We start from the raw sequence: 25566 nt of genomic DNA, 5'->3' as shown, positions 1-25566 counted from the left end.
ACAGATGCGAGGACCTATACCCAAAGAGGATGGATATACTGACCAGATACACTACATGACCAAAATAATGTGGGCACCTGATCGTCGAAAATCTCTTTCCAAAAGCATGGACATTGATATGGAGTTGGTCCCCCCTTTGCTACTATAACAGCCGCCACTCTTCTGGGAAGGCTTTCCACTGGATGTTGGAACATTGCTGCGAGGACTTGCTTCCATTCAGCCGCAAGAGCTTTAGTGAGGTCGTGCACTGATGTTGGGTGATTAGGCCTGGCTCGCAGTCGGCGTTCCAATTCATCCCAAAGGGGTTGAGGTCAGGGCTCTGTGCAGGCCAGTCTTGTTCTTCCACACCGATCTCGACAAACCATTTCTGTATGTGTAACAATATAGCTTCCGTCCCTCTCCTCGCCCCAAACCAGGGACTCTCTGCACACATTGACAACAGCCACCCTCGAAGCATTGTTACCCATCGCTCCACAAAAGCCGCGGCCCTTGCAGAGCAAGGGGAACAACTACTTCAAGGTCTCAGAGCGAGTGACGTCACCGATTGAACCGCTATTAGCGCACACCCCGCTAACTAGCTAGCCATTTCACATCAGTTACATATGGACTTCGCTTTGTGCACGGGGCATTGTCATGCTGAAACAGGAAAGTGCCAGTAGCGTGATTCATCACTTCACTCCAGAGAATTCCGCTTCCGCTGCTCCATAGTCCAATGGCGGCGAGCTTTACACCACTCCAGCCGACTCTTTGCATTGCACATGGTGATCTTAGGCCTGTGTGCGGCTACTGGAATGGAAACCCATTTCTTGCAGTTTGGAACTCGGAAGTGAGCGTTGCAACAGAGGGTTGACATTTTTTTATGCGCTACTCAGCTCTCCCATTCTGTGAGCTTTTGTGGCCTACCAATTCGCGGCTGAGCAGTTGTTACTCCAAGACGTTTCCACTTCACAGTAACAGCACTTATAGTTGACCGGGGCAGCTCTAACAGGGCAGACATTTGACAAATTGACTTGTTGGAAAGGTGGCATCCTATGATGGTGCCACATTGAAAGTTACTGAGCACTTCAGTAATGCCATTCTACTGTCAATGTTTGTCTATGGAGATTGCATGGCGGTGTGCTCGATTTTATACACCTGTCAGCAATGGGTGTGGCTGAAATAACCAAATCCACTCATTTGAAGGGGTGTCCACATACCTTTGTGTATATATAGTGTACATGTCTCGCCACCCTAACAATTGTCGTTGTCCACAAAGTGGCACCGCGTCTGTCTAGCTCCCGCCTATGGATACATCACATTATTGGAATCCTATTTTGAATAATCCATGAGGGTTGTTGACGTCAACCGCCTGTATTCAATGGAGAGAGATGCTATGCGAGTAGCCTCATGTCATAAATATGCATAGACTCCGAGATATCTCGAGACTCCGATATATAGCATTGTTTCTCTAAATTGCAAAGATGTCACGTGACTTGCTTATATCAGATGAATCATATTGATTTTTAATTGAAATAATAATTGTGCCCTTCAAACAATGCTTTCGTCAAAGAATTCTCCATTTGCAGCAATTACAGCCTTCGTCTGTCCTTAACACTTTTTTCCAATCTTCCTCTGTCCAGTGCCTGTGTTCTTTTGCCTATCTATTAGGGACGGAAGCTGTTTCAGTCAAGTATTGGAAATGACTCCAACCAGGTCATCAGGAGCGATCAGCCAAAGATTTGTATAACTAACCCAAGATAGACCAGAGCCTGTTGTTTCCAATGAGAGCAAATTAATCATAGTGGGCAGAACAAGCAAGGAGGTGGGCAGAGACAAGCTTGAGCTAGTGAGATCCTATTGGTGTGTTCTAGCATGTATTTGCATATTTCTGTTAGGTAACACCTACTGTGAAGTGCCCGTGTGCAATAACTCAATTCACCCCTGCACTCCTAACCAAGGCAATTTTTTACAACTTTAGCAAAGGGTAAAGTCTACAAAACACAGTGTTTGTTACCGATTCTAGTTTTGGAAACAAAATACTGATAAAATGTTTCATGAGAAAATTTGCAGAATGTCAGTCAAAATCCATCTCATCACCATATTTGGTATTGAGTGGAAAGGCCAACCAGATGCTTCACATTTATACATCCAGTGAAATATCTGGCTCATTGTTCTGTGGTTGCACCTCCCTTGACTTCACTCCTCGAATTTCGTCAGTCGGTTGCTTTAGCCTTACCACTCAAACGTCCCCAATGCCTTTTGTTCTCAGAAAGCAAATTCTATGGATGAGATTGTAACTATCAAAAATCCTGTTAAACTGGATGGGCTATACGTCAAGGGTGTGCCTTTCCAAATCATGTCCAATCAATTGAATTTACCACAGGTGGATTCCAATTAAGTTGTAGAAACATCAAGAACAATCAATGGGAACAGGATGCACCTGAGCTCAATTTCAAGTCTCATAGCAAAGGGTCTGAATACTTGTGTAAATATGGTGTTTTTTATTTTGAATACTCTTCTAAAAACCTGTTTTCGCTTTGTCATTATGGGGTGTGTGTAGATGGGGGAAAAACTATTTAATCCATTTTAGAATAAGGCTGTAATCTAACAATGTTGAAAACGTCAAGGGGTCTGAATACTTTCCGAATGTACTGGAGTAGGAGTGATTCCATTATATGCAACACCCCAGATAAATTATGACTAGTATAGATGTGGACAGACATGAGGCATTAATATAGTCAGTCTATTAACACGCCAAAGAAATTGACCTCATTGAAGCAGCATTAGTAACTCAAATGGCTAAACAAATATTGAAAACAATTTTCATGTATGTGAAAAGTAGTGCAATATAACTATATCAGACAGAAAATGCATGACTCAATTTGGTTCCCATTAATAAATATTTATTATGTGTTTACATTTCAGGGAAATGTATGATCCATCAACTTGTCTACACAGGATACAACACAAAGTCAAGAATACATAGATTGCTTAGTCTTTGTAATAAAGCCACAAAGTCAGCTTTAAAAAAAAGAAAGGTCTTAATAAATAGCAGTTTGAGAACTATTGGAGGTCAAAAGTTTAATAGTGATTTGATATAAAGGAAAAAAATAAGGTCCCTATCATATCTGGAGATCCTAATGAAGTTCACTTGACTGCAATATTGGCCCATCTATTGAAAAACTATTTCCATTGGCCTAACCTGCGGACTACACCGGCCACGCGCGTGCATATGTTGATTTTGTCCATCCACATTTGATGCGATCACGACGCAGTTGTGCGTTTCTCTACTCCGACGATTAATCCACAGAACTAGAAACTAAGTAGGTTTCCCTTTTTATCTTCCTGATATCCAATAAGGAGGGGACTTGCAGCATCTGGCGCTTCTCAATAGAACCAAGTTCTATTTTAGCGCTTGGCTACGCAGACGGTCATTCACGCGAGCGGTGTGAATAACATGTATTTGTACATTTATTTTGCAACGCTCGCGGCACGCAACGTGGCTAGTGAGGTTTGCATGTAAGGCACAGGAAAACTAAATGATTATTCATACACACTACATGGTGGACCTTATGCAATGACTTAAGTTTAAACAGTAATAACATACTTACGGTGCAATAATTTGACCTTAAGAGTTCTGAAATATAGCCTTAAAAAGAAAAGAAACTCAAGATGAGAAGAGAGTTAACCTATTCCCAGATTTGCCCATTGTGCGTTGCAAGGTTAGTTTCATACCAGCTATCAATCATACAAGATTGTGTTCAATTGTAAAGGGACATGAGGGATAAGGGTACCAAGCACCATGTCTTGTAAGAAAGTAATTTAAATTGTTTGCCTTCCAGCTCCATAACCCATACCTGGGTTGGGGTTGACTGCTTTTATTTTTTTTTAAACCAACAGAATCAAATGCCCATAATGAATTGTTGGAATTGCCCATTGTTTTCAATCAGGACTTTTCAATGTTCAATTCATGAATTGAATTTCAATTAATTCCTTGTATTGACAGAATAAATATGGAATGTATTGACCCCAACCCGGACCCATTCTATCACACAAGCCTCCTACAACTTGATGTAGGCAGCTCTGTAGGCCAAGAAAGACACCATCATGATATCTCTATGACTTTGAGGTTCTCTTCCTTCAAGGAAACATGTAATCAATCTGGTCAAAAACCCCCTGTTGTTCTTAATGAGCTAAAGTCAAGCCTAGAGCTTCATCTTGATAAAAAAAAAGTGGTGCCGCATCGGCGGGATGCCCCTCCATTTAGTTCACTGGCTAAAGATACTTTATTGGGGAGAAAGGAGCCCAAGCAGAGAACCACCACCAGAAAACCAAGTATGACATGAGCAAATCAGGGGAGGAGAAGAAGAGAGGAGAAAAGGAGCTACGGGGGACCATGGCGTGTTCCAGCAGCACTTTATAGGGTAGGGAGGCGGGGGAGGGAGGGGCATCGACCAGGAAATGGCTGAGGGGGCCACAGCTGGGCTGCTCTCAGAGAAGGGTGTCGTCAGTGCAGCCTCCCTCCAGGCCGTAGCGGAACTCCTGCAGGTTGGTGACGCCGTAGAAGTGGATGAAGGCTGCTGCAACCACCAGGACATGGAAGATCTGGTGGGAGTGGAACTGAGGAGAGAGGGAGGTCAGAGGCAGCATACCAAATGGCACCATATTTCTCCATTTAGTGCATCTGATAAATGACAATAACATTATCCTTATATAAGTGAGGACATAGGGTTAGTTCAGGAGCTAGCTACAAGCCTGTGTCTACATCCCAAATGGAAGAAAAAAAAGTGCCTGTCTTACCCAGATGTCACATTTGCCGGGGAAGTAGCGCTCAGGGATCCTGGCGGCGTACAGTCCGGCGCCAGTGATGTACATGGCGCCCATCAGGTAGAACCAGCCCATCTGTCCCACAGTGGTGGCCTTGACGAAGCCCTCCTCGATGGTGAAGTGCACTGTGGGGACGATGCCGCTCAGTCCCAGGCCCATGAACACTCCTGTGGGAGACATGGAGGGGAAAGGTTGGTTGGTGGAAGCACTGGGCTGGAGCATTCGTAGTATAGGACGGGGGTCTTCAATCTTTTCTTGCCCAGCAACCCACCATAAGTTTGCAACCCCCCCCCCCTATGTCTTGTCTCATCAGGTAAATGATAATGACAAGAAGTAAAACATTTTAAAATTAGATTTGGTAGATTGTTTAATTTTTTTGAACTCCCCACATTATAATGCACTGGTAGCCTATTTGCAGGTAATTCTTCAAAGCCTTTGTCAGATACGAGTAAAAAAAAAAAAAAAAAATCATACTGTAAAGATAGTAGCATGTTGAATTAATAAATTTACATGCATGTCCTTGCTCTGTAGCTACGTGACAGTTCACTCGCTGACAGGCTGGTTAATATGTGGTGCAGCACCTGCTCGGGTGGGCCGGTGCGCGGGCGTGGAGAAGCGCTCCCACTGGGCCACTACGATGGCGGCGATGCCCAGCACACAGACTATGGTGAGGTAGATGAGGCGTGGCTGCGGGGAACAGTAGAACGAGTAGTAGAGCCAGGGCACAAAGGAACCCATGATCAGCAGGGCGATACCTGAGTAGTCAAGCCTAAGGGGAGACAAACAACACCGTGGAGGTTAGATGAGGAATGACGCAGATCCATTTGGATGACACTCGAACATAAGACAATTTCTGAAATGAAACATCACATTTCCTCTCAGAAACACAGTAGTGCTAATCAGAAAACAAACAGAAGTTCTGGGAGGGGGCCATGCGGCCTTACTTGGAGAAGGTGCGAGACACTTTCTCAGAGTGGCAGTAGACGGTATGAAAGAGCCAGGAGAAGCTGAGGCAGAGCACCGCGCCCAGAAAGAACATCCCAAACACCACCTTTTCCTGCAGAGGTGCCATGAAGTACATGTTGGGCCGCAGAATGGTGTACGTGCCCAGACAAATAAACAGGATCAGCCCTGGGGGTTGGAGAGGTGAGACCATCATTAGTGGATCAGTAATCATATTGGGCATATCATAACAAATGAATATTAGCGAAAGAACAGGATCTCTATGGGGCATACTACATATATAAGGTGGGGGGCACAATCAAGGCCATTGTATATGGAAATGTTATGTGTAGAGGAGGCACAATACTTCGCTATATAGTATGGATAAGTGACGGCACTATACATACATCGCTTAACAGCAGCACGCTGAACTTCTACTGAATGTACCCTAGCTGTCAGGAACGTGTACTTGTACTTCACAGCAACTTTATAGGCATAAGGTTAAACATGTGAGGATTGGCCAAAAGTATGTGGTCTCCTGCTCGTCGATCATCTCATTCCATGGCTGCTTCCATTCAGCCACAAGAGCATTAGTGAGGTTGGGCGATAAGGCCTGGCTCGCATTCAGCGTTCCAATTCATCCCAAAGGTGTACAATGAGGTTGAGGTCATTACTCTGTGCAGGCAGTCAAGTTCTTCCACAACGATCTCGACAATCCATTTCTGTATAGACCTCGATTTGTGCACCAGGACATTGTCATGCTGAAACAGGAAAGGGCCTTCCCCAAACTGTTGCCACAAAGTTAGAAGCACAGAATCTAGAATGTCATTCTCTTGCTGTAGCGTTAAGATTTCCACTACTCCAGAGTCCAATGGCGGAGAGCTCTACACCACTCCAGCCGACGCTAGGCATTGCGCATGTGATCTTAGACTTGGATCTTAGGTGGATGTTGCTGAGCCGTTGTTGCTCCTAGTCGTTTCCACTTCACAATAACAGCACTTAAAGTTGACCGGGTCAGCTCTTACAGGGCAGAAATTTGACAAACTAACTTGTTGGAAAGGTAGCATCCTATGACGGTGCCACGTTGAAAGTCACTGAGCTCTTCAGTACGGGCCATTCTACTGACAATGTTTGTCTATGGGGATTGCATGGCGGTGTACTCAATTTTATAAAATAGCCCGAAACCACTAATTTGAAGAGGTATCCACATACTTTTGGCCATGTAGTGTATCTCACACACTCACTCACCCAGAAGGTGGGTCCAGATGTTGCCTGTTTCTGTATGGATCCTGAAGATGCTTCCAAAGCAAGCGCGGAAGGAGGGCATTGGGGGCCGGTGTCCATGCAGGAGGTAGTCGTTGTCCTTCAGCCACTCCGGCAGGACGTGAAAAGGGATTACCCTCCAGCTACCCTTCCACACCTGAAACACAGGGGTATAGGCTACCATGAATGTCCTGTTCATCTCACCAGTCTTATTCTCTCTTGTATGAACTTAAGACAGAGCAGCCATAGGGGCTGTTCCAGAAAGCAGGATCAATGAGTTAGCCAGGTAACTGTACCAGAATTTCTGAAATAACTTCATATTTTCAAGAAATATAGACTTGAAATGGGCATGGTATAATTGACTCAACAACCAACAACCCATATTCAAGTTTAGGGGCGAGCGGTCGCATTTGCATTCGCTCTGCATTCGCTCTGCAGGTAGTATAACTTTTATAACTTTTCATTACATTTCATTATAGTACAACGATTTAATTTGTCCAACCTTAGCAATTTCTTCTTAACTAGCTACATAGCCGTCTGTGTATCAAAGATAACTGCGTAATTATCGTATTTCGTCGTCTCGTTGTCCACTGCTATCTGCCCAGCAGCTAGCAAACGTCCACCGTCTACCGAATAGTAGTATAACTTTTCATTACATTTCATTATAGTACAACGGTCTGATTTTCATTTTCATTACAGTACAACGGTTTGATTTGTTTGATCTTAGCTAGCTACATAGCCGTCTTTTATCAAACATAATTGCGTCGTTATTGAGGTTCGCTAGCGAGCTATTTTCGTTCGAAATTAACGCAACGTAGCCATCACTGCTAGCTAGCCAGCTTGCCACCGAAGAGCATTGTAGAAACGATTACAATACAACGGAACGACTTGTTTTGTGTAGTGTTAGCTAGCTACATAGTTTTCTTTGCTAGCTTTGTATCTAAGATAATTGTGTAACTTTGAGTAATTATCGGTTAGCTAGCCAGCTAGTTTCGCCTGCCGCGCTGCTGTCCTCCTACCTAGCCAACACTGCTAGCTAACACTGCTAGCTAGCCAACTTCTACCGAATAGCAGCACTGTAGAAACTTACATTACAACGGAACGACTTGATTAGCGTAGTGTTAGCTAGTTGTCTTTGCTGTCCTTGTATCCATGATAATTGTGTAGTTTAGAGAAATTTAGAGAAACTGTCGAGGTCACCTAGCCAGCTTCACTTTCAACAACGCAGCTACTGCTAGCCAGGCTACTTCACCAGCCAGCAGTACTATATCATTTTAGTCAATAAGATTTGTAATTTTATTGATTTTTTGCTACGTAAGCTTAACTTTCTGAACATTCGAGACGTGTAGCCCACTTGTCATTCTAATCTCCTTTGCTTTAGCGTAGCCTCTTCTGTAGCCTGTCAAATATGTGTCTGTCTATCCCTGTTCTCTCCTCTCTGCACAGACCATACAAACGCCTCACACCGCGTGGCCGCGCCCACCCTAACCTGGTGGTCCCAGCCCGCACGACCCACGTGGAGTTCCAGGTCTCCGGTAGCCTCTGGAACTGCCGAGCCGCGGCCAACAAGGCAGAGCTCATCTCAGCCTATGCCTCCCTCCAGTCCCTCGACTTCTTGGCACTGACGGAAACATGGCTCACCACAGATAACACTGCTACTCCTACTGCTCTCTCTTCGTCTGCCCACGTGTTCTCGCACACCCCGAGAGCTTCTGGTCAGCGGGGTGGTGGCACCGGGATCCTCATCTCTCCCAAGTGGTCATTCTCTCTTTCTCCCCTTACCCATCTGTCTATCGCCTCCTTTGAATTCCATGCTGTCACAGTTACCAGCCCTTTCAAGCTTAACATCCTTATCATTTATCGCCCTCCAGGTTCCCTTGGAGAGTTCATCAATGAGCTTGATGCCTTGATAAGCTCCTTTCCTGAGGACGGCTCACCTCTCACAGTTCTGGGTGACTTTAACCTCCCCATGTCTACCTTTGACTCATTCCTCTCTGCCTCCTTCTTTCCACTCCTCTCCTCTTTTGACCTCACCCTCTCACCTTCCCCCCCTACTCACAAGGCAGGCAATACGCTTGACCTCATCTTTACTAGATGCTGTTCTTCCACTAACCTCATTGCAACTCCCCTCCAAGTCTCCGACCACTACCTTGTATCCTTTTCCCTCTCGCTCTCGTCCAACACTTCCCACACTGCCCCTACTCGGATGGTATCGCGCCGTCCCAACCTTCGCTCTCTCTCCCCCGCTACTCTCTCCTCTTCCATCCTATCATCTCTTCCCTCTGCCCAAACCTTCTCCAACCTATCTCCTGATTCTGCCTCCTCAACCCTCCTCTCCTCCCTTTCTGCATCCTTTGACTCTCTATGTCCCCTATCCTCCAGGCCGGCTCGGTCCTCCCCTCCCGCTCCGTGGCTCGACGACTCATTGCGAGCTCACAGAACAGGGCTCCGGGCAGCCGAGCGGAAATGGAGGAAAACCCGCCTCCCTGCGGACCTGGCATCCTTTCACTCCCTCCTCTCTACATTTTCCTCTTCTGTCTCTGCTGCTAAAGCCACTTTCTACCACTCTAAATTCCAAGCATCTGCCTCTAACCCTAGGAAGCTCTTTGCCACCTTCTCCTCCCTCCTGAATCCTCCTCCCCCTCCCCCCCCCCTCCTCCCTCTCTGCAGACGACTTCGTCAACCATTTTGAAAAGAAGGTCGACGACATCCGATCCTCGTTTGCTAAGTCAAACGACACCGCTGGTTCTGCTCACACTGCCCTACCCTGTGCTTTGACCTCTTTCTCTCCCCTCTCTCCAGATGAAATCTCGCGTCTTGTGACGGCCGGCCGCCCAACAACCTGCCCGCTTGACCCTATCCCCTCCTCTCTTCTCCAGACCATTTCCGGAGACCTTCTCCCTTACCTCACCTCGCTCATCAACTCATCCCTGACCGCTGGCTACGTCCCTTCCGTCTTCAAGAGAGCGAGAGTTGCACCCCTTCTGAAAAAACCTACACTCGATCCCTCCGATGTCAACAACTACAGACCAGTATCCCTTCTTTCTTTTCTCTCCAAAACTCTTGAACGTGCCGTCCTTGGCCAGCTCTCCTGCTATCTCTCTCAGAATGACCTTCTTGATCCAAATCAGTCAGGTTTCAAGACTAGTCACTCAACTGAGACTGCTCTTCTCTGTATCACGGAGGCGCTCCGCACTGCTAAAGCTAACTCTCTTTCCTCTGCTCTCATCCTTCTAGACCTATCGGCTGCCTTCGATACTGTGAACCATCAGATCCTCCTCTCCACCCTCTCCGAGTTGGGCATCTCCGGCGCGGCCCACGCTTGGATTGCGTCCTACCTGACAGGTCGCTCCTACCAGGTGGCGTGGCGAGAATCTGTCTCCTCACCACGCGCTCTCACCACTGGTGTCCCCCAGGGCTCTGTTCTAGGCCCTCTCCTATTCTCGCTATACACCAAGTCACTTGGCTCTGTCATAACCTCACATGGTCTCTCCTATCATTGCTATGCAGACGACACACAACTAATCTTCTCCTTTCCCCCTTCTGATGACCAGGTGGCGAATCGCATCTCTGCATGTCTGGCAGACATATCAGTGTGGATGACGGATCACCACCTCAAGCTGAACCTCGGCAAGACGGAGCTGCTCTTCCTCCCGGGGAAGGACTGCCCGTTCCATGATCTCGCCATCACGGTTGACAACTCCATTGTGTCCTCCTCCCAGAGCGCTAAGAACCTTGGCGTGATCCTGGACAACACCCTGTCGTTCTCAACTAACATCAAGGCGGTGGCCCGTTCCTGTAGGTTCATGCTCTACAACATCCGCAGAGTACGACCCTGCCTCACACAGGAAGCGGCGCAGGTCCTAATCCAGGCACTTGTCATCTCCCGTCTGGATTACTGCAACTCGCTGTTGGCTGGGCTCCCTGCCTGTGCCATCAAACCCCTACAACTCATCCAGAACGCCGCAGCCCGTCTGGTGTTCAACCTTCCCAAGTTCTCTCACGTCACCCCGCTCCTCCGCTCTCTCCACTGGCTTCCAGTTGAAGCTCGCATCCGCTACAAGACCATGGTGCTTGCCTACGGAGCTGTGAGGGGAACGGCACCTCAGTACCTTCAGGCTCTGATCAGGCCCTACACCCAAACAAGGGCACTGCGTTCATCCACCTCTGGCCTGCTCGCCTCCCTACCACTGAGGAAGTACAGTTCCCGCTCAGCCCAATCAAAACTGTTCGCTGCTCTGGCACCCCAATGGTGGAACAAACTCCCTCACGACGCCAGGACAGCGGAGTCAATCACCACCTTCCGGAGACACCTGAAACCCCACCTCTTCAAGGAATACCTAGGATAGGATAAAGCAATCCTTCTGCCCCCCCCCCCCCTTAAAAGATGTAGATGCACTATTGTAAAGTGGCTGTTCCACTGGATGTCATTAGGTGAATGCACCAATTTGTAAGTCGCTCTGGATAAGAGCGTCTGCTAAATGACTTAAATGTAAATGTAAATGTTTAGCTTTCTAAATGAATCAGAAAATCAAGAGATATATTTGGCTTGTTATGAAAGTTAGCTGGCTAACTTAATGATCCTGGCTTCTGGAACAGCCCAATGATGCCTACTTTGTGCACAAACTCCTCCATCTTCTCCATGGCGTGGTGAGCCTGGAGGGGCAGTGTCAGGACCTCTTCCACCTCTTCGTCATCATCATCATCATCATCAGGCAGAACTGAGGCCCCCTGCAGAGAGAAAGTGGAAGGTGATTTAGTTAGGTGAGTAGAGCACGCAGGATAATAGTGAACACATGGGAATGAATCCCAGTTGGCTTTGGTCTACATTTCCCTAACCAATACTTAGGTGTGACCCCCACCAAGCTGAGCTCTATTGCCCAATGACCTCAACCTACATTTGTTGTCTTCAACTGGGGTCTAATCAGGTGGGTGCAACACTTCAGAACATTCAGATAAATGCGTGTATAACAAACCAATGTGTCTGCCATGTAGAATTGGCCAATAGGGAGTTCTGCAACATTCTGAACTTTCACCTCTCTGAATACACTGATGGTTTCACTGGAAACTTGTGTTTGCAGACCACCTCAATCTTTCAAAATATTGATTTAGAAGATTCTGAGCTCCGCTTTAGAAAATACCTGTGTTAATACAGCCGTTGAGTCAGGCTTCATACCAAATTACCCCCTATTCCATATATAGTGCACTACTTTCGACTAGGGCCCATAGGAAACAGATCAATATTAGAGAACTGTGTAGAGAATAGGGTGCCATTTGGTTAGAAAACTTTGTCTCCCCCACTCTCACCTCCGACATCATGCCTTTCCCCGTTGCCTGCCGGCCCGCCTCCTCCAGCAGGGGTCCCAACTCCATCAGCTCTACATCCGGGGACCGGCAGTCCTCCGAGATCCGACAGTCTGCATCGCTCGCAGACCCGTTTCGGCCTGACATAGGGAGACCGCCTGATGACCTGTCCTCTGCCTGTGTATCCTGCTTAAGCCTGGCACTTTCAGTTCTCAGTTGGTCAGTACTGAGGACTCAATAAATCACAATTAAATTAGCCAAATACATTACCTAGCCAGTTACTGTAGTTTCACTGAAACAACTCGATTTGAAATTACAACTAACTTCACCAGTGACAATAGCACCTGATGTGGATTTTTGGTAGGTCTATATTTCCCACAGAGATTGTCCTCGCCTGCTCTTGCATTCAGCACTGAGTGTGCAGCTTCCAGTATTACTTTGACAAACATTTTAACACCATCAACAACGTCATATCATGCTCAGCTATACAGTTGTGAGAATATTAACTCGATAAATCAGCATTTAATAACAGTTTAGACGATATGTTACTCGGCTAAAATGGCAAGACCAAAATTGCTCTTGGTAGACAGACGAAAGGGTAGTTGGTTAGCTAACAGCTAACAAACAAAACTGGCAAGACTGTCAGCTGGTTGGCTAGCTTTGAACAAAACATCAACACAATAGTATCAGAAGAAACATCGAATTAAATAGCAAGATAACGACTTGACACCCCCCAAACTCCTTTATTATTATTTGGCTGACATGATTGCTTACGTACACTGTTAAATTATAGTTTGAGCCCGAAGCTAACGCACGCTAGCTAATAGAAATCGCTAGCTAACTGCCTAGCACAAGCAGGTTAGCGTTCGCATATTCAAAGAAAGCTGGTCACATTTGGCTGTATCGAACCAATATCAAACACCCTGACTATTGCAATTACTGCATCTGCAATAATATTGTTCGTTGTTGAAGTTAGCTAGTTAAACAGACGTACCTTATACACCAGACGGCAAAGGAAACGTGACCCTGATCCCTTCCGGATTCTTACAAAAACAAGCCGAACCTCCGAACAGTCACGAAGCACGACGAATGAAAATTACAAGTTATATTAATGCCAAGCAACTGGTTTACTTTTAACTGGGCCTCATAAACAATGACGCTGCGTCTCCATGTAGTGGTTAAAATTACAATTGTACAACGGTTAAAATGTTTTAGGTTTAACCCCCTATGAATATCAAATCAACATAGGCTAAAAATAGTAATGTTCTATTCCCAGGTCATGCTCGTGCTTCTGCTATTAATGATTCAGTGGAATCGCATTACCTCCATAATAGTTCCTGCACGAACCCACATGAAAGTTACTTGTACTTTACAATGTTAAAAGTTGTATTAAGCCCGGAGCTGCCGACGCCACATTTTAGCAGCACAAGAAAAGCTTACTAAAATAATAATAATAATCCTCATCCAGCATCCTTGTGGATAGAGAGCTACTCCTACACCCAAATCAACTGCAATTCAGCATCTCAAATCCTCAGTAATCCCTAATCCCTATCAACAGTGTAGGCAGTGGAATTAGAAGAACCTTTCCAACTCCCACTCTGTCCCAGCAGTTGGACCAGACTACATCGTCTGCTGAAATGCAGAGGACTCCTCGTTGCGATATCATTCAACTGCCACAACCAGAGCTACATTGTTCCAGCAAATTGAAGGTGTACCAATGATTGTTTCCCTCCTCAATACTCTTTTATTTTTGCAACCAGGGATAATATCTAATGAATCGATTTAATGCGTAAACAGAACAGGATGGATCATGTCTGAGCGGAAGCAATTTGAAATGCTGCCAGAAATGTTAGTTTCTCTCTCTTCATAAACACAGAATACATTTCACAACGAGTGTAGTAGTGCATTGCAGATAAAGCTCTTAAAGTATAATACACAGGTGTCAAACTCATTCCACGGGGGGCCGAGTGTCTGCGGGTTTTCGCTCCTCCCTTATACTTGATTGATGAATTAACATCACTAATTAGTTAGGAACTCCCCACACCTGGTTGTCTAGGGCTTTATTGAAAGGAAAAACCAAAAACCTGCAGACACTAGGCCCTCCGTGGAATGAGTTTGACACCCCTGCATATCAAACAATTGCCACAGGCGTACAAAAAGCGCCTTTAATTATTATGCTCACTCAATCTCACTGAACACTTCCACATTTGGTAATGGGAAACCTACCATGATTACCGATAGTCTTGAATGAATCTTGAACAATGATGAGTGAGAAATTACAGACATACAAATATCATACCCCCCCCCCCCCCCCCCAAGACATGCTAACCTCTCACTATTACAATAACAGGGGAGGTTAGCATTGGGGGGGCTATGATATCTGTGGGTCTTTCTCACTCATCATTATCAACGATTCATTCAAGATTATCCATAATAATGGTAGCATCCACATTAACGTAGAAGTGTTTAGAAACATCTTATTTACAATAAAAGAATCTCAAATGACACAATACATTATTTACCATTCATTTCTAGTGGGCATAAAATAATCTGAAACACAACCAAAACAAACAGCAAATGCCTCCAACACGTGTAGTCACAAGCTTAATTTAATCATCGATTGCTATGAATATTGGACAAAATACTAAACTTTTGACTACTTTAATACACATAAGTGAATTTGTCTCAATACTTTTGGTCCCCTAAAATGAGAGGACGATGTACAAAAAGTGCAAAAAGTCACATTAAAGCTGACAGTCTGCACTTTAACCTCATAGTCATTGTATCATTTCAAATTCAAAGTTCTGGAGTACAGAGCCAAAACAACAACAAAATTGTCAACATCCCAGTAAATACAAAGGGCACTGTATATATTTGTAACACTCAAAGCAGATGCCAAAATACAGTATAATGCATCTCTGCAAAAGCTGAAATACTTAAGTGCATATAATGTGTCATGTGTGCATTTAAAGCAATGCTGCCTGGGCGGCCTTCTCATATTCAGCACTGCACCCCTGGGCGTAATTCAGCTCAGTATGTGGCTTTATCTTTAGGGTCTGTTCTCTCTGTCCTGTTCTTAGTAAGAACACGCAAGGGTAAGAACATCAATAATAAATCAAAGCCTCAACAGCTCACCTAAAAATACACAGGGCCCAATCAATTGTAGCTATCAGCAGGGGATGAGGCAAAGCTTAGTGGAGGCCAATAATACAAAGGTAGGACTTTGGTTGCAAGTGAGCATTTAATGATCAACCTGATATACAAGAGGCCATGTCTGCACTTATCAGATGGGGCTTTTGGCAGTAGACTGATGCAGTGCTTCTAGTGGACTGAAATAGGAGCCGTTACTCATTTTGGGTGCCGGTATTGTTTATATTTAGGTCGCGGAACTCTGCAATATTTTTAACCCAATATTCTATAAAGAGATGCTGGTTCTCAAGCAGTAGTTCCAGCTCAAGTCTAGCACTGAATTGATGTCCTTGTTGAATTGAGAATGCCCAGGCCGGTGGTGGCTGAGAGGAAAGTCCCTTGGCTGAAGACTAGTAGGCAAAGCGCTGACTCTGCCGGTAGCCCAACTTGTCCAGGTTAGGGTTGCAGGCAAACTGGATCATGGGGGGCGGACCGCACATGAGCACCAAGGTGTCGTCACTGGGGGCAGGCAGGTGCTCCTGGATCATGTCTGCGTTGATGAAGCCCTCACTGTACTCCCAGCCTGAGCCACACAAATGGATCTTATTCAATCTTTCATGGGATCGCAAACAAGTACCGGTATGCATAAGGATTCAAATAAAATAAAATGTATGTCACATACAGTTTACAGCAGTTTTTTTGTACATTTTAAATGTAAACTTTATTTAACTAGGCAAGTCAGCTAAGAACATATTCTTATTTACAATGATGGCCTACCGGTGAACAGCAGGTTAACTGCCTTGTTCAGGGGCAGAATGACAGACTTTTACCTTGTCAGCTCGGGGATTCGATCCAGCAACCTTCCAGTTACTGGCCCAACACTAACCACGAGGCTACTTGCAGCGAACGGTGCAGTGAAAGGCTTATGTGCTAGCTCCCTCAACAATGCAGTACATTAACCGATAATAACAATGAAGAGTCAAGTCAAACATAATAAGTAGTAGAAGAGGTCAGTGTGCATAGTAAAAATGGACTGTTATACTATTTAGTAATATAGTGGTTATTGGAATCAATAGTATATATTAGAACAGCAGCGTTGAATGTGTGTGTATACGAGTTCTGAGTGTGAATGTGTGTGTGTGTGTTAATGGGTGCTTCTGTGTGTGTGTGTGTGTGTGTGTGTGTGTGTGTGTGTGTGTGTGTGTGTGTGTGTGTGTGTGTGTGTGTGTCTGTAAGGGTTGGATTTGTGGGTAGTCAGTGCAAATAATTTACAAGGTGCATATACTGGAGTCTCTCTGGTGCAAATAGTCTCTAAGGTAACGTTACATGTCTGTGCAGGGAGACGGCCAGGTTTAGCTTTTCAGACTGCTGAAAAGCTATTGTGACATAATATACACAATGAATACTAATTCAAAATGATAATACAAATTGACTCATTTTGTTAAGACTTCTGAAATCTGGGATGCCAACACTTAAGCAACGCAAGCAAAAGCCATAAATCACATACCCTCGGGTGCCCTGTCCACTGTAAACCACAGCTTGAAGCGGTTTGGGTGTCTGACTTGGACCTCCTCCAGCTCATCCCTCAGCAGGATGTCCTTCTCAGTCTGAACACATATACACACACACAGTTAAGGTGTCTGGTTCAGTGTTAACTCTCAACCTAAGCAAGCCTATGAGCTACATCCACAGTGATGCTAGTAATAAGCATTTATCTATCCTTTATTTATAGAGATGATATTAAAAGTCTAGGAGAGACCAGTGTGAGCTGCGGCCACACACCTGGTTGGCATACAGCAGGCTGCAGGTGGTGCTTTCACTGGGGTCCTTCATGATTGCGCGCACCAGCTGTAGCATAGGGGTGATGCCTACAGACAGGGAAGGGAGTTCAGCACCAGGAACTAAAAGCACTCTACATTTACCTGTGCTTAGACAACATTTAAGTGTTTAAGTTCAGAGGGCAGGGTTGCATAGGGTAGATTCACCTGTTCCTCCAGCTATCAGACCCACAGTACTGGCAACTTTTATCTCAGCAGGAGACTTTTTGTCTGTCTGGACTGCAAACTGCCCTGTTGAATTTAATGGGAGAAAGCAATGAGACAACAACTAAGCCAACACAATTATTACTTTCCTTTTCCAGTGTGTGCTTGGGGAGCTATCTTGTCCAAAATGGAAGACAGTTGTTGGTTGTGTCCATTATCATCTAATAATACTGGGAGAATACATTTCAGTGGCAATACAGTACAATTATATTCTTTAGGCAGTGCTTTTCTGGAGCATGAAAGTTGCAAAATGTGATTACGTGGAGATTTTCCACATAACACAAGTACTGCCGACTTATTCAGTAGACTTAAGGTTGAAAACAAGTATGTACACACATGATCAGTCTCAGCCAGCCACACCACACTTAAGCACACAAAGCTAAAACACCCAGTCCATTGGAGACTATGTGTGTGTCCCAAATAGCTCCTGATTCTTATGGGTCCTGGTAAAAAGTAATGCACTATATAGAAAATAGGGTACCATTTGGGACACATCATTTTTGTATATATATCAGAGGGAGGTTGTGCCAGGCAGCAGACTGGCCGTACCATGTCCTTTGTACTCCAGCAGGCCTCCTGGTCCTCTGAAGTCTACCACATCTCCCAGCTGCAAACTCTCCAGGTATTGGGACATCTTCCCCCCGTCAGGAAACTTGAGGTGCACATTCCTGAAGTAGATCTGGGGAGAAATTTTATCCATGAAATACACTTTGCAGATCAGGGTCCGTATGTATCAAACTTCTCATAATATGAGTGCTGATTTAGGGATCCGTTTTTAATTTTAGATCACAAATAATAAGATTACATGGACAAAGGGAACCTGATCCTAGATCAGCACTACTACTCTGAGATGCTTGATACATACAGACCCAGGTTTGATAGAACTAGTGTGTTCATATTCAGAATATGATATAGGATTGCTTGGACAAGCCATACAAACCTTCACAACCAGATCAACATATCCTTTGTCGTCGTCACTGGACACAGGTGTGTATGGTCTGACTACCAGGCTGCCGTCAATACGGGCAGAGAGGTATACATGATTCCCTAGAAGAAACAAATAAGGTGGTTAGAAACAAAGTCAACACTGACTTAAAATAGCGCTAGGGTCATTGGGTGTGGCTTCATCCTCTGATTGTTCTGCTAAATGACTCATACAGTAGAGAGCATTCCAGGAAAGCAAATAAAGTATTACGTTGCGAGTCTAATTAATATGCTGGTAAGCTAAAGGACTATTTAGATTAATGGAACTGATTTCTACAAAATAATAATCAATGATCAAAAACTGTCACTTGACAAAACCCAGAAAGAACAATGTGCAAGTGAAGACTTACCTACAGGGAGTCCCAGGATATGTTCTGTTGAGGGAAGTCGAAAGCGAAACCTGCGAGTATCATGGTTGATCACCTATGAAAAGAGGCCATAGAGCCATGCATACACTATACAGTTGAAGTCGGAAGTCTACATACACCTTAGACAATTACATTTAAACTCAGTTTCACAATTACTGACATTTAATTCTAGTAAAAATTCCCTGTCTTAGGTCAGTTAGGATCCCCACTTTATTTTAAGAATGTGAAATGTCAGAATAATAGTAGAGAGAATTATTTATTTCAGCTGTTATTTTTTTCATCACATACCCAGTGGGTCAGAAGTTTACATACACTCAATTAGTATTTGGTAGTATTGCCTTTAAATTGTTTAACTTGGGTCAAAGGTTTTGGGTAGGCTTCCACAAGCTTCCCACAATAAGTTGGGTGAATTTTCCTGACAGAGCTGGTGTAACTGAGTCAGGTTTGTAGGCCTCCTTGCTCGCACAAGCTTTTTCAGTTCTGCCCACACATTTTCTATAGGATTGAGGTCAGGGCTTTATGATGGCCACTCCAATACCTTGACTTTGTTGTCCTTAAGCCATTTTGCCACAACATTGGAAGTATGTTTGTGGTCATTGTCCATTTGGAAGACACATTTGCAACCAAGCTTTAACTTCCTGCCTGATGTCTTGAGATGTTGCTTCAATATTTCCACATCATTTTCCTACCTCATGATGCCATCTATTTTGTGAAGTGCACCAGTCACTCCTGCAGCAAAGCACCCCCACAACATGATAATGCCACCCCCCTACTTCACAGTTGGGACGATGTTCTTCGGCTTGGAAACGTCCCATTTTTTCCTCCAAACATAACAATGGTCATTATGGCCAAAAGGTTCTATTAATGTTTCATCAGACCATAGGACATTTCTCCAAAAAGTACAATCTTTGTCCACATGTGAAGTTGTAAACCATAGTCTTACTTTTTTATTGCGGTTTTGGAGCAGTGGCTTCTTCCTTGCTGAGCGGCCTTTTCAGTTATGTTGATATAGGACTCGTTTCACTGTAGATATAAATACTTTGTACCCGTTTCTTCCAGCATCTTCACAAGGTCCTTTGCTGTTGTTCTGGGATTGATTTGCACTTCTCGAACCAAAGTACGTTCATCTCTAGGAGACAGAACGTGTCTCCTTCCTAAGCGTTGTGACGTCTGCGTGGTCCCATAATGTTTATACTTGCGTACTATTTTTTGTACAGATGAACGTGGTACCTTCAGACATTTGGAAATTGCTCCCAAGGATGAACCAGACTTGTGGAGGTCTACAATTTTTTTCTGAGGTCTTGGCTGATTTCTTTTGATTTTCCCATGATGTCAAGCAAAGAGGCACTGAGTTTGAAGGTAGGCCTTGAAATACATCCACAGGTACACCTCCAATTGACTCAAATTATGTCAATTAGCCTATCAGAAGCTTCTAAAGCCATGACATCATTTTCTGGAATTATGCAAGCTGTTTAAAGGCATAGTCAACTTAGTGCATGTAAACTTCTGACCCACTGGAATTGTGATACAGTGAATTATAAGTGAAATAATCTGTCTGTAAACAATTGTTAGAAAAATTACTTGTGTCATGCACAAAGTATATGTCCTAACCGACTTGCCAAAACTATAGTTTGTTAACAAGAAAATCTGTGGAGTGGTTGAAAAACAAGTTTTAATGATTCCAACCTAAGTGTATGTAAACTTCCGACTTCAACTGTATATACAAAAGCATGTGGACCTTTAAATTACTGGATTTGGCTATTTCAGTCACATCCGTTGCTGAGAGGTGTATAGAAATTGATCACACAGCCATGCAATCTCCATAGACAAACATTGGCAGTGGAATGGCCTTACTGAAGAGCTCAGTGACTTTCAACGTGGCATCGTACCTTACCAACAAGTCAGTTTGTCAAATTTCAACCCTGCTACAGCTGACCCGGTCAACTGGAAGTGCTGAAGATCACCATGCGCAATGCCAAGCGCCGGCTGGAGTGGTGTAAACCTCGCCACCATTGGACTCTAGAGCAGTGGAAACACGTTCTTTGGATTGATGAATCACGCTTCACCATCTGGCAATCTGACGGACAAATCTGGGTTTGGCAGATTGCCAGGAGATTGCTACCTGCCCCAATGCCAACTGTAAAGTTTGGTGGAGGAGGAATAGGTCCAGTGAAGGGAAATCTTAACACTACAACATAAATAGACATTCTAGACAATTCTGTGCTTCCAACTTTGTGGCAACAGTTTGGGGAAGGCCCTTTCCTGTTCAGCATGACAATGCTCCCATACACAAAGCTAGGTCCATACAGAAATGCTTTGTCGAGGTCGGCGTGGAAGAACTTGACTGGCCTGCACAGAGCTCTGACCTCAACCCCATCAAACACATTTGGGATGAATTGGAAAGCCAACTGCGAGCCAGGCCTAATCGCCCAACATCAGTGCCCGACCTCACTAATTATCTTGTGGCTGAATGGAAGTAAGTCCGCGCAGCAATATTCCAACATCTAGTGGAAAGCCTTCCCAGATGAGTGGAGGCTGTTATAGCAGCAAAGGGGGACCAACTCCATATTGACGCCCATGATTTTGGAATGAGATGTTCCACGAGCAGGTGTCCACATACTTTTGGTCATGTAGTGTACATTAGTTGTCACAATGCAATGCATCAAGCACGACTATCAACATTTGGTAAAATGTTAAGACAAAAATTATTTCCATGAAGTACATTATTGAATTAGGCACAGGCCTCTGAAGTACAGACCAAACATCTATAATTAATTTGATACAGAGTATCTGTTTCAATAGCCCACAGTACCTCTTTATCGATGAGTGTTAGCTGGTATTTTTGAGTAGGGTCAAGCAAGGTGACTGGAGGCTTCTTCTTCTTGCCTAGATAGAGGGCTACAATTATGCCCACAGTGGACAGCAATACCACCCCAGCAGTCACAGCTACGGTCGTGGACTATATACAAGAGAGAAATAAGGTTTTGTCGTATAATAATAACAAATCACAAATCCTTCAAAGTATTCACAACCCTTGAATTTTTCCACATGTTGTTTTTACACAAAGTTGGACTAAAATGGATTTGTCATTTTTTGTCAACGATCTACACTATGTAATGTAAAATAAAACACTAATATATCTTGATTAGACAAGTATTCAACCCCTTGAGTCAATACATGTTAGAATCCCCTTTAGCAGCGATTAAAGCTGTGAGTCTTTCTGGGTAAGTCTCTAAGAGCCCTGAACACCTCGATTGTTCAATATTTTTTGCATTTAAAAAAAACATTCTCCAAGCTCTGTCAAGTTGGTTGTTAATCATTGCTAGACAGCCATTTTCAAGTCATGCCATAGATTTTCAAGCTGATTCAAGTCAAAACTGTAACTAGACTCAGGAACATTCTATGTCGTCTTGGTAAGCAACTCCAGTGTATATTTGCCCTTGTGGTTTAGGTTATTGTCCTGCTGAAAGGTGAATTTGTCTCCCAGTGTCTGTTGAAAGCAGACTGAACCAGTTTTTCTTCTAAGATTTTGCCTGTGCTTAGATCTATTATGTTAATTTGTATCTTAAAAAACTCCCTATTCCTTTCCAATGACAAGCATACCCATAACATGATGCGGCTTGAATGTATAAAGAGTGGTACTCAGTGATGTGTTGGATTTGCTTCAAACATAATGCTTTGTATTCAGTACATAGAGTTAATTTCTTGCCACATTTTTTTGCAGTTCTACTTCAGTGCCTTATTGCAAAAAGGATGCATTCTGTACAGGCTTCCTTCTTTTCCCTCTGCCATTTAAGTTAGTATTGTAGAGTAACTACAATGTTGCTGACCCATCCTCAGTTCTCCTATCACAGCCAATCAACTCCGTAACTATTTTAAAACATCACCATTGGCCTCATGGTGAAATCCTTGAGCGGTTTCCTTCCTCTCCAGCAACTTAATTGGGGAGGACGCCTGTATCTTTGTGGGGACTGGGTGTATTGATACACCATCCAAAGCGTAATGAATAACTTCACCATGCTCAAAGGGATATTCATTATCTATTCATTTAATTTGTACCCATCTACCAATAGTTGCCCTTCTTTGCAAGGCATTGGAAAACCTCCCTGGTCTTTGTGGTTGAATCAGTGTTTGTAATATGAGGTACAGAGATGTTGTCATTCAAAAATCATGTTAAATTCTTATGGCTGCAGGGGCAGTATTGAGTAGCTTGGATGAAAGGTGCACAGACGTGCCCAGAGTAAACGGCCTGCTCCTCAGTCATAGTTGCTAATATATGCATATTATTATTAGTATTGGATAGAAAACACTCTGAAGTTTCTAAAACTGTTTGAATTATGTCTGTGAGTAACAGAACTCATATGGCAGGCAAAAACCTGAGAAAAAATCCAAACAGGAAGTGGAAATTCTGAGGCTGGTCGATTTTCAACCAAGATCCCATTGAAATCACAGCGAGATATGGATGAGTTTGCACTTCCTATGGCTTCCACTAGATGTCAACAGTCTGTAGAACTTTGTCTGATGCCTCTACTATGAAGGGGGCCGAATGAGAGGGGAATTAGTCAGGTCTGCCATGACCTGACTATTCTTTGACCATGCGCGTTCACATGAGGGAGCTCTGTTCCATCGCTCATCTGAAGTCAATGTAATTCTCCGGTTGGAACGTTATTCAAGATTTATGTTAAAAACATTCTAAAGATTGATTCAATACATCGTTTGACATGTTTCTACGGACTGTTACGGAACTTTTGGACATTTCGTCAGGTTTTAGTGAACGCGCTTCCCTGACGTTGGATGTGTTTACCAAACACGCTACAAAAATAGCTATTTGGACATAAATGATGGACATTACCGAAAAAACGATCATTTCTTGTGGAAGTGGGAGTCCTGGGAGTGCATTCCGACAAAGATCAGCAAAGGTAAGTGAAGATTTATAATGCTTTTTATGAGTTTTGTTGACTGCACAATTTGGGCGGGTAACTGTATGGCTTGCTTTTGTGGCTGAATGCTGTTTTCAGAATATTGAATATTGTGTTTTGCCGTAAAGCTTTTTGAAATCTGACACAGCGGTTGCATTAAGAACAAGTGTATATTTAATTCTATATGAAACATGTATCTTTCATCAAAGTTTATGAGTATTTCTGTTATTTGACGTGGCTCTCTGCAATTTCTCCAGATATTTTTGAGGCATTTCTGAACATGACGCCAATGTAAACAGAGGTTTTTGGATATAAATATGAACTTAATCGAACAAGACATATGTATTGTGTAACATGAAGTCCTATCAGTGTCATCTGATGAAGATCATCAAAGGTTAGTGATTCATTTTATCTCTTTGTGCTTTTTGTGACTCCTCTCTTTGGCTAGAAAAATGGCTGAATCTTTCTGTGAGTTGGTGGTGACCTAACAATCGTTTGTGCTTTCGCTGAAAAGCCTATTTGACATCGGACACTTTGGTGGGATTAACAACAAGACCTTTAAAATGGTATAAGACACATGTATTTTTGATGAATTTTAATTATGAGATTTCTGTTGTTTGAATTTGGCGCCCTGCACTTCGACTGGCTGTTGTCATATCGATCCCTTTACCGGGATTGCAGCCATAAGAAGTTTTAAACACTATAATTGCACACCAAGTCCATGCAACTTGTGATTTTTACTCCTGAATTTATTTAAGCTTGTCATAACAAATGGGTTGAATACTTACTGACTCAAGACATTTCAGCATTTCATATTTTTTATGAATTTGTAAACATAAAAAAAAAAAAACATAATTCACTTTGACCTTATGGGGTATTGTGTGTAGGCCAGTGACCTAAAATCTAATTTCCCCCCATTTTAAATGCAGGTTGTAACACAACAAAATGTTTAAGAAGTCATGATGTGTGAAGACTTAAGGCACTGTAAAACTGTTTTCATTCTGCAAATGTTCTGCTATTATACGTTACATTTTTTCAAGGCACTTCGTCAGGCATCGTCTCAGAATTAACAACATAGCAGTCTTCCTGATGACATTCGTCACTGACAGTGAAGTTGCTTTTTAAATACAACCAATGTCAGACAAAAGTTGACAACTATGATGGTATCTGGAATTCTAAGGTTAAAAAAGCATTGCTTGCAGTGACAGACATACCAGCAGTTGGTTGCTTGGCTGGTAGCTAGGCAAGATGAGTCACTTGCACAAGTTTACAACATGAGTCACTAGTTTGTTATATTTTAATCAGTTCAATGTCAGCGCCAAATCTTCAGATATGTGCGTTTAATTTGACCATTTCAGGGAATAGACGTTATTTGATAGCTGCAGTGCTTTGTTCCCACTCTCGGTTTAACAAAGTACCGCAAATTAGCTGACTAGTTAGGTAGCAAGCAACCGTATGACTGGCTATCAGGTGATGCTTGGAAACGTTAACTAGCTAAAGTAGCTACTGTACGCAGACAAGCAACACTGGAAATCATTTATTTAAATGACAGGATATTCTTACCAATGCGTACTTCATGGCGATTCTGAATGCCCCAGAGCAAGGTTATATTGTTGAAGCGAAGATGTACTTGGCTAGCTATAAATTATCAGAGAAGGCACACCCAAAGAATTGAGTTGATGGGAGGGCGTATTTAGCGGTTACACCAAATGTGTCCAACTTCCGTTGGAGAGAAGAGGAAAACCAACCCAATTTTACAGCAGCACGATTGTGATACTACTGCAAGGAGTATACGTCAGCTTTGTTTTC

General features: G+C 43.6%; 2 protein-coding genes across 5 annotated transcripts; both read right to left on the bottom strand.

Annotated features, from left to right (window-relative positions):
* Window positions 1-2860: 2860 nt before the first annotated feature.
* Window positions 2861-13917, bottom strand: LOC129845755 (adiponectin receptor protein 1-like). Of its 3 annotated transcripts, none has more exons than XM_055913672.1 (8): window positions 13310-13917; window positions 12319-12548; window positions 11626-11742; window positions 6997-7168; window positions 5751-5937; window positions 5388-5575; window positions 4780-4973; window positions 2861-4599 (listed from the first exon to the last, which is right to left on the bottom strand). In XM_055913672.1, the coding sequence occupies exons 2-8, from the start codon at window positions 12460-12462 to the stop codon at window positions 4471-4473; spliced, it is 1131 nt and encodes a 376-aa protein (XP_055769647.1). In that variant the 5' UTR covers window positions 12463-12548; window positions 13310-13917; the 3' UTR covers window positions 2861-4470. The 3 variants fall into 3 exon arrangements, with proteins under 3 accessions (XP_055769647.1, XP_055769640.1, XP_055769631.1); XM_055913665.1 differs by having other exon boundaries at window positions 12319-12541; window positions 13310-13916; XM_055913656.1 differs by lacking the exon at window positions 13310-13917 and adding an exon at window positions 12645-13303 and having other exon boundaries at window positions 12319-12541.
* A 910-nt stretch (window positions 13918-14827) lies between these two features.
* Window positions 14828-25560, bottom strand: LOC129845774 (NADH-cytochrome b5 reductase 1-like). 2 transcript variants are annotated; one of them, XM_055913683.1, is made up of 9 exons: window positions 25321-25560; window positions 21651-21797; window positions 18821-18893; window positions 18427-18533; window positions 18036-18165; window positions 17430-17513; window positions 17227-17312; window positions 16952-17051; window positions 14828-16027 (listed from the first exon to the last, which is right to left on the bottom strand). In XM_055913683.1, the coding sequence occupies exons 1-9, from the start codon at window positions 25333-25335 to the stop codon at window positions 15855-15857; spliced, it is 915 nt and encodes a 304-aa protein (XP_055769658.1). In that variant the 5' UTR covers window positions 25336-25560; the 3' UTR covers window positions 14828-15854. The 2 variants fall into 2 exon arrangements, with proteins under 2 accessions (XP_055769658.1, XP_055769668.1); XM_055913693.1 differs by lacking the exon at window positions 21651-21797.
* Between the last annotated feature and the right edge of the window lie 6 nt (window positions 25561-25566).

The sequence above is a fragment of the Salvelinus fontinalis genome, chromosome 3 (genome assembly GCF_029448725.1).
Source record: "Salvelinus fontinalis isolate EN_2023a chromosome 3, ASM2944872v1, whole genome shotgun sequence".
Taxonomy (NCBI): Eukaryota; Metazoa; Chordata; class Actinopteri; order Salmoniformes; family Salmonidae; genus Salvelinus; species Salvelinus fontinalis.
Note: the sequence above shows the minus strand (reverse complement) of the source record. Positions and strands in the feature narration are given on the sequence as shown.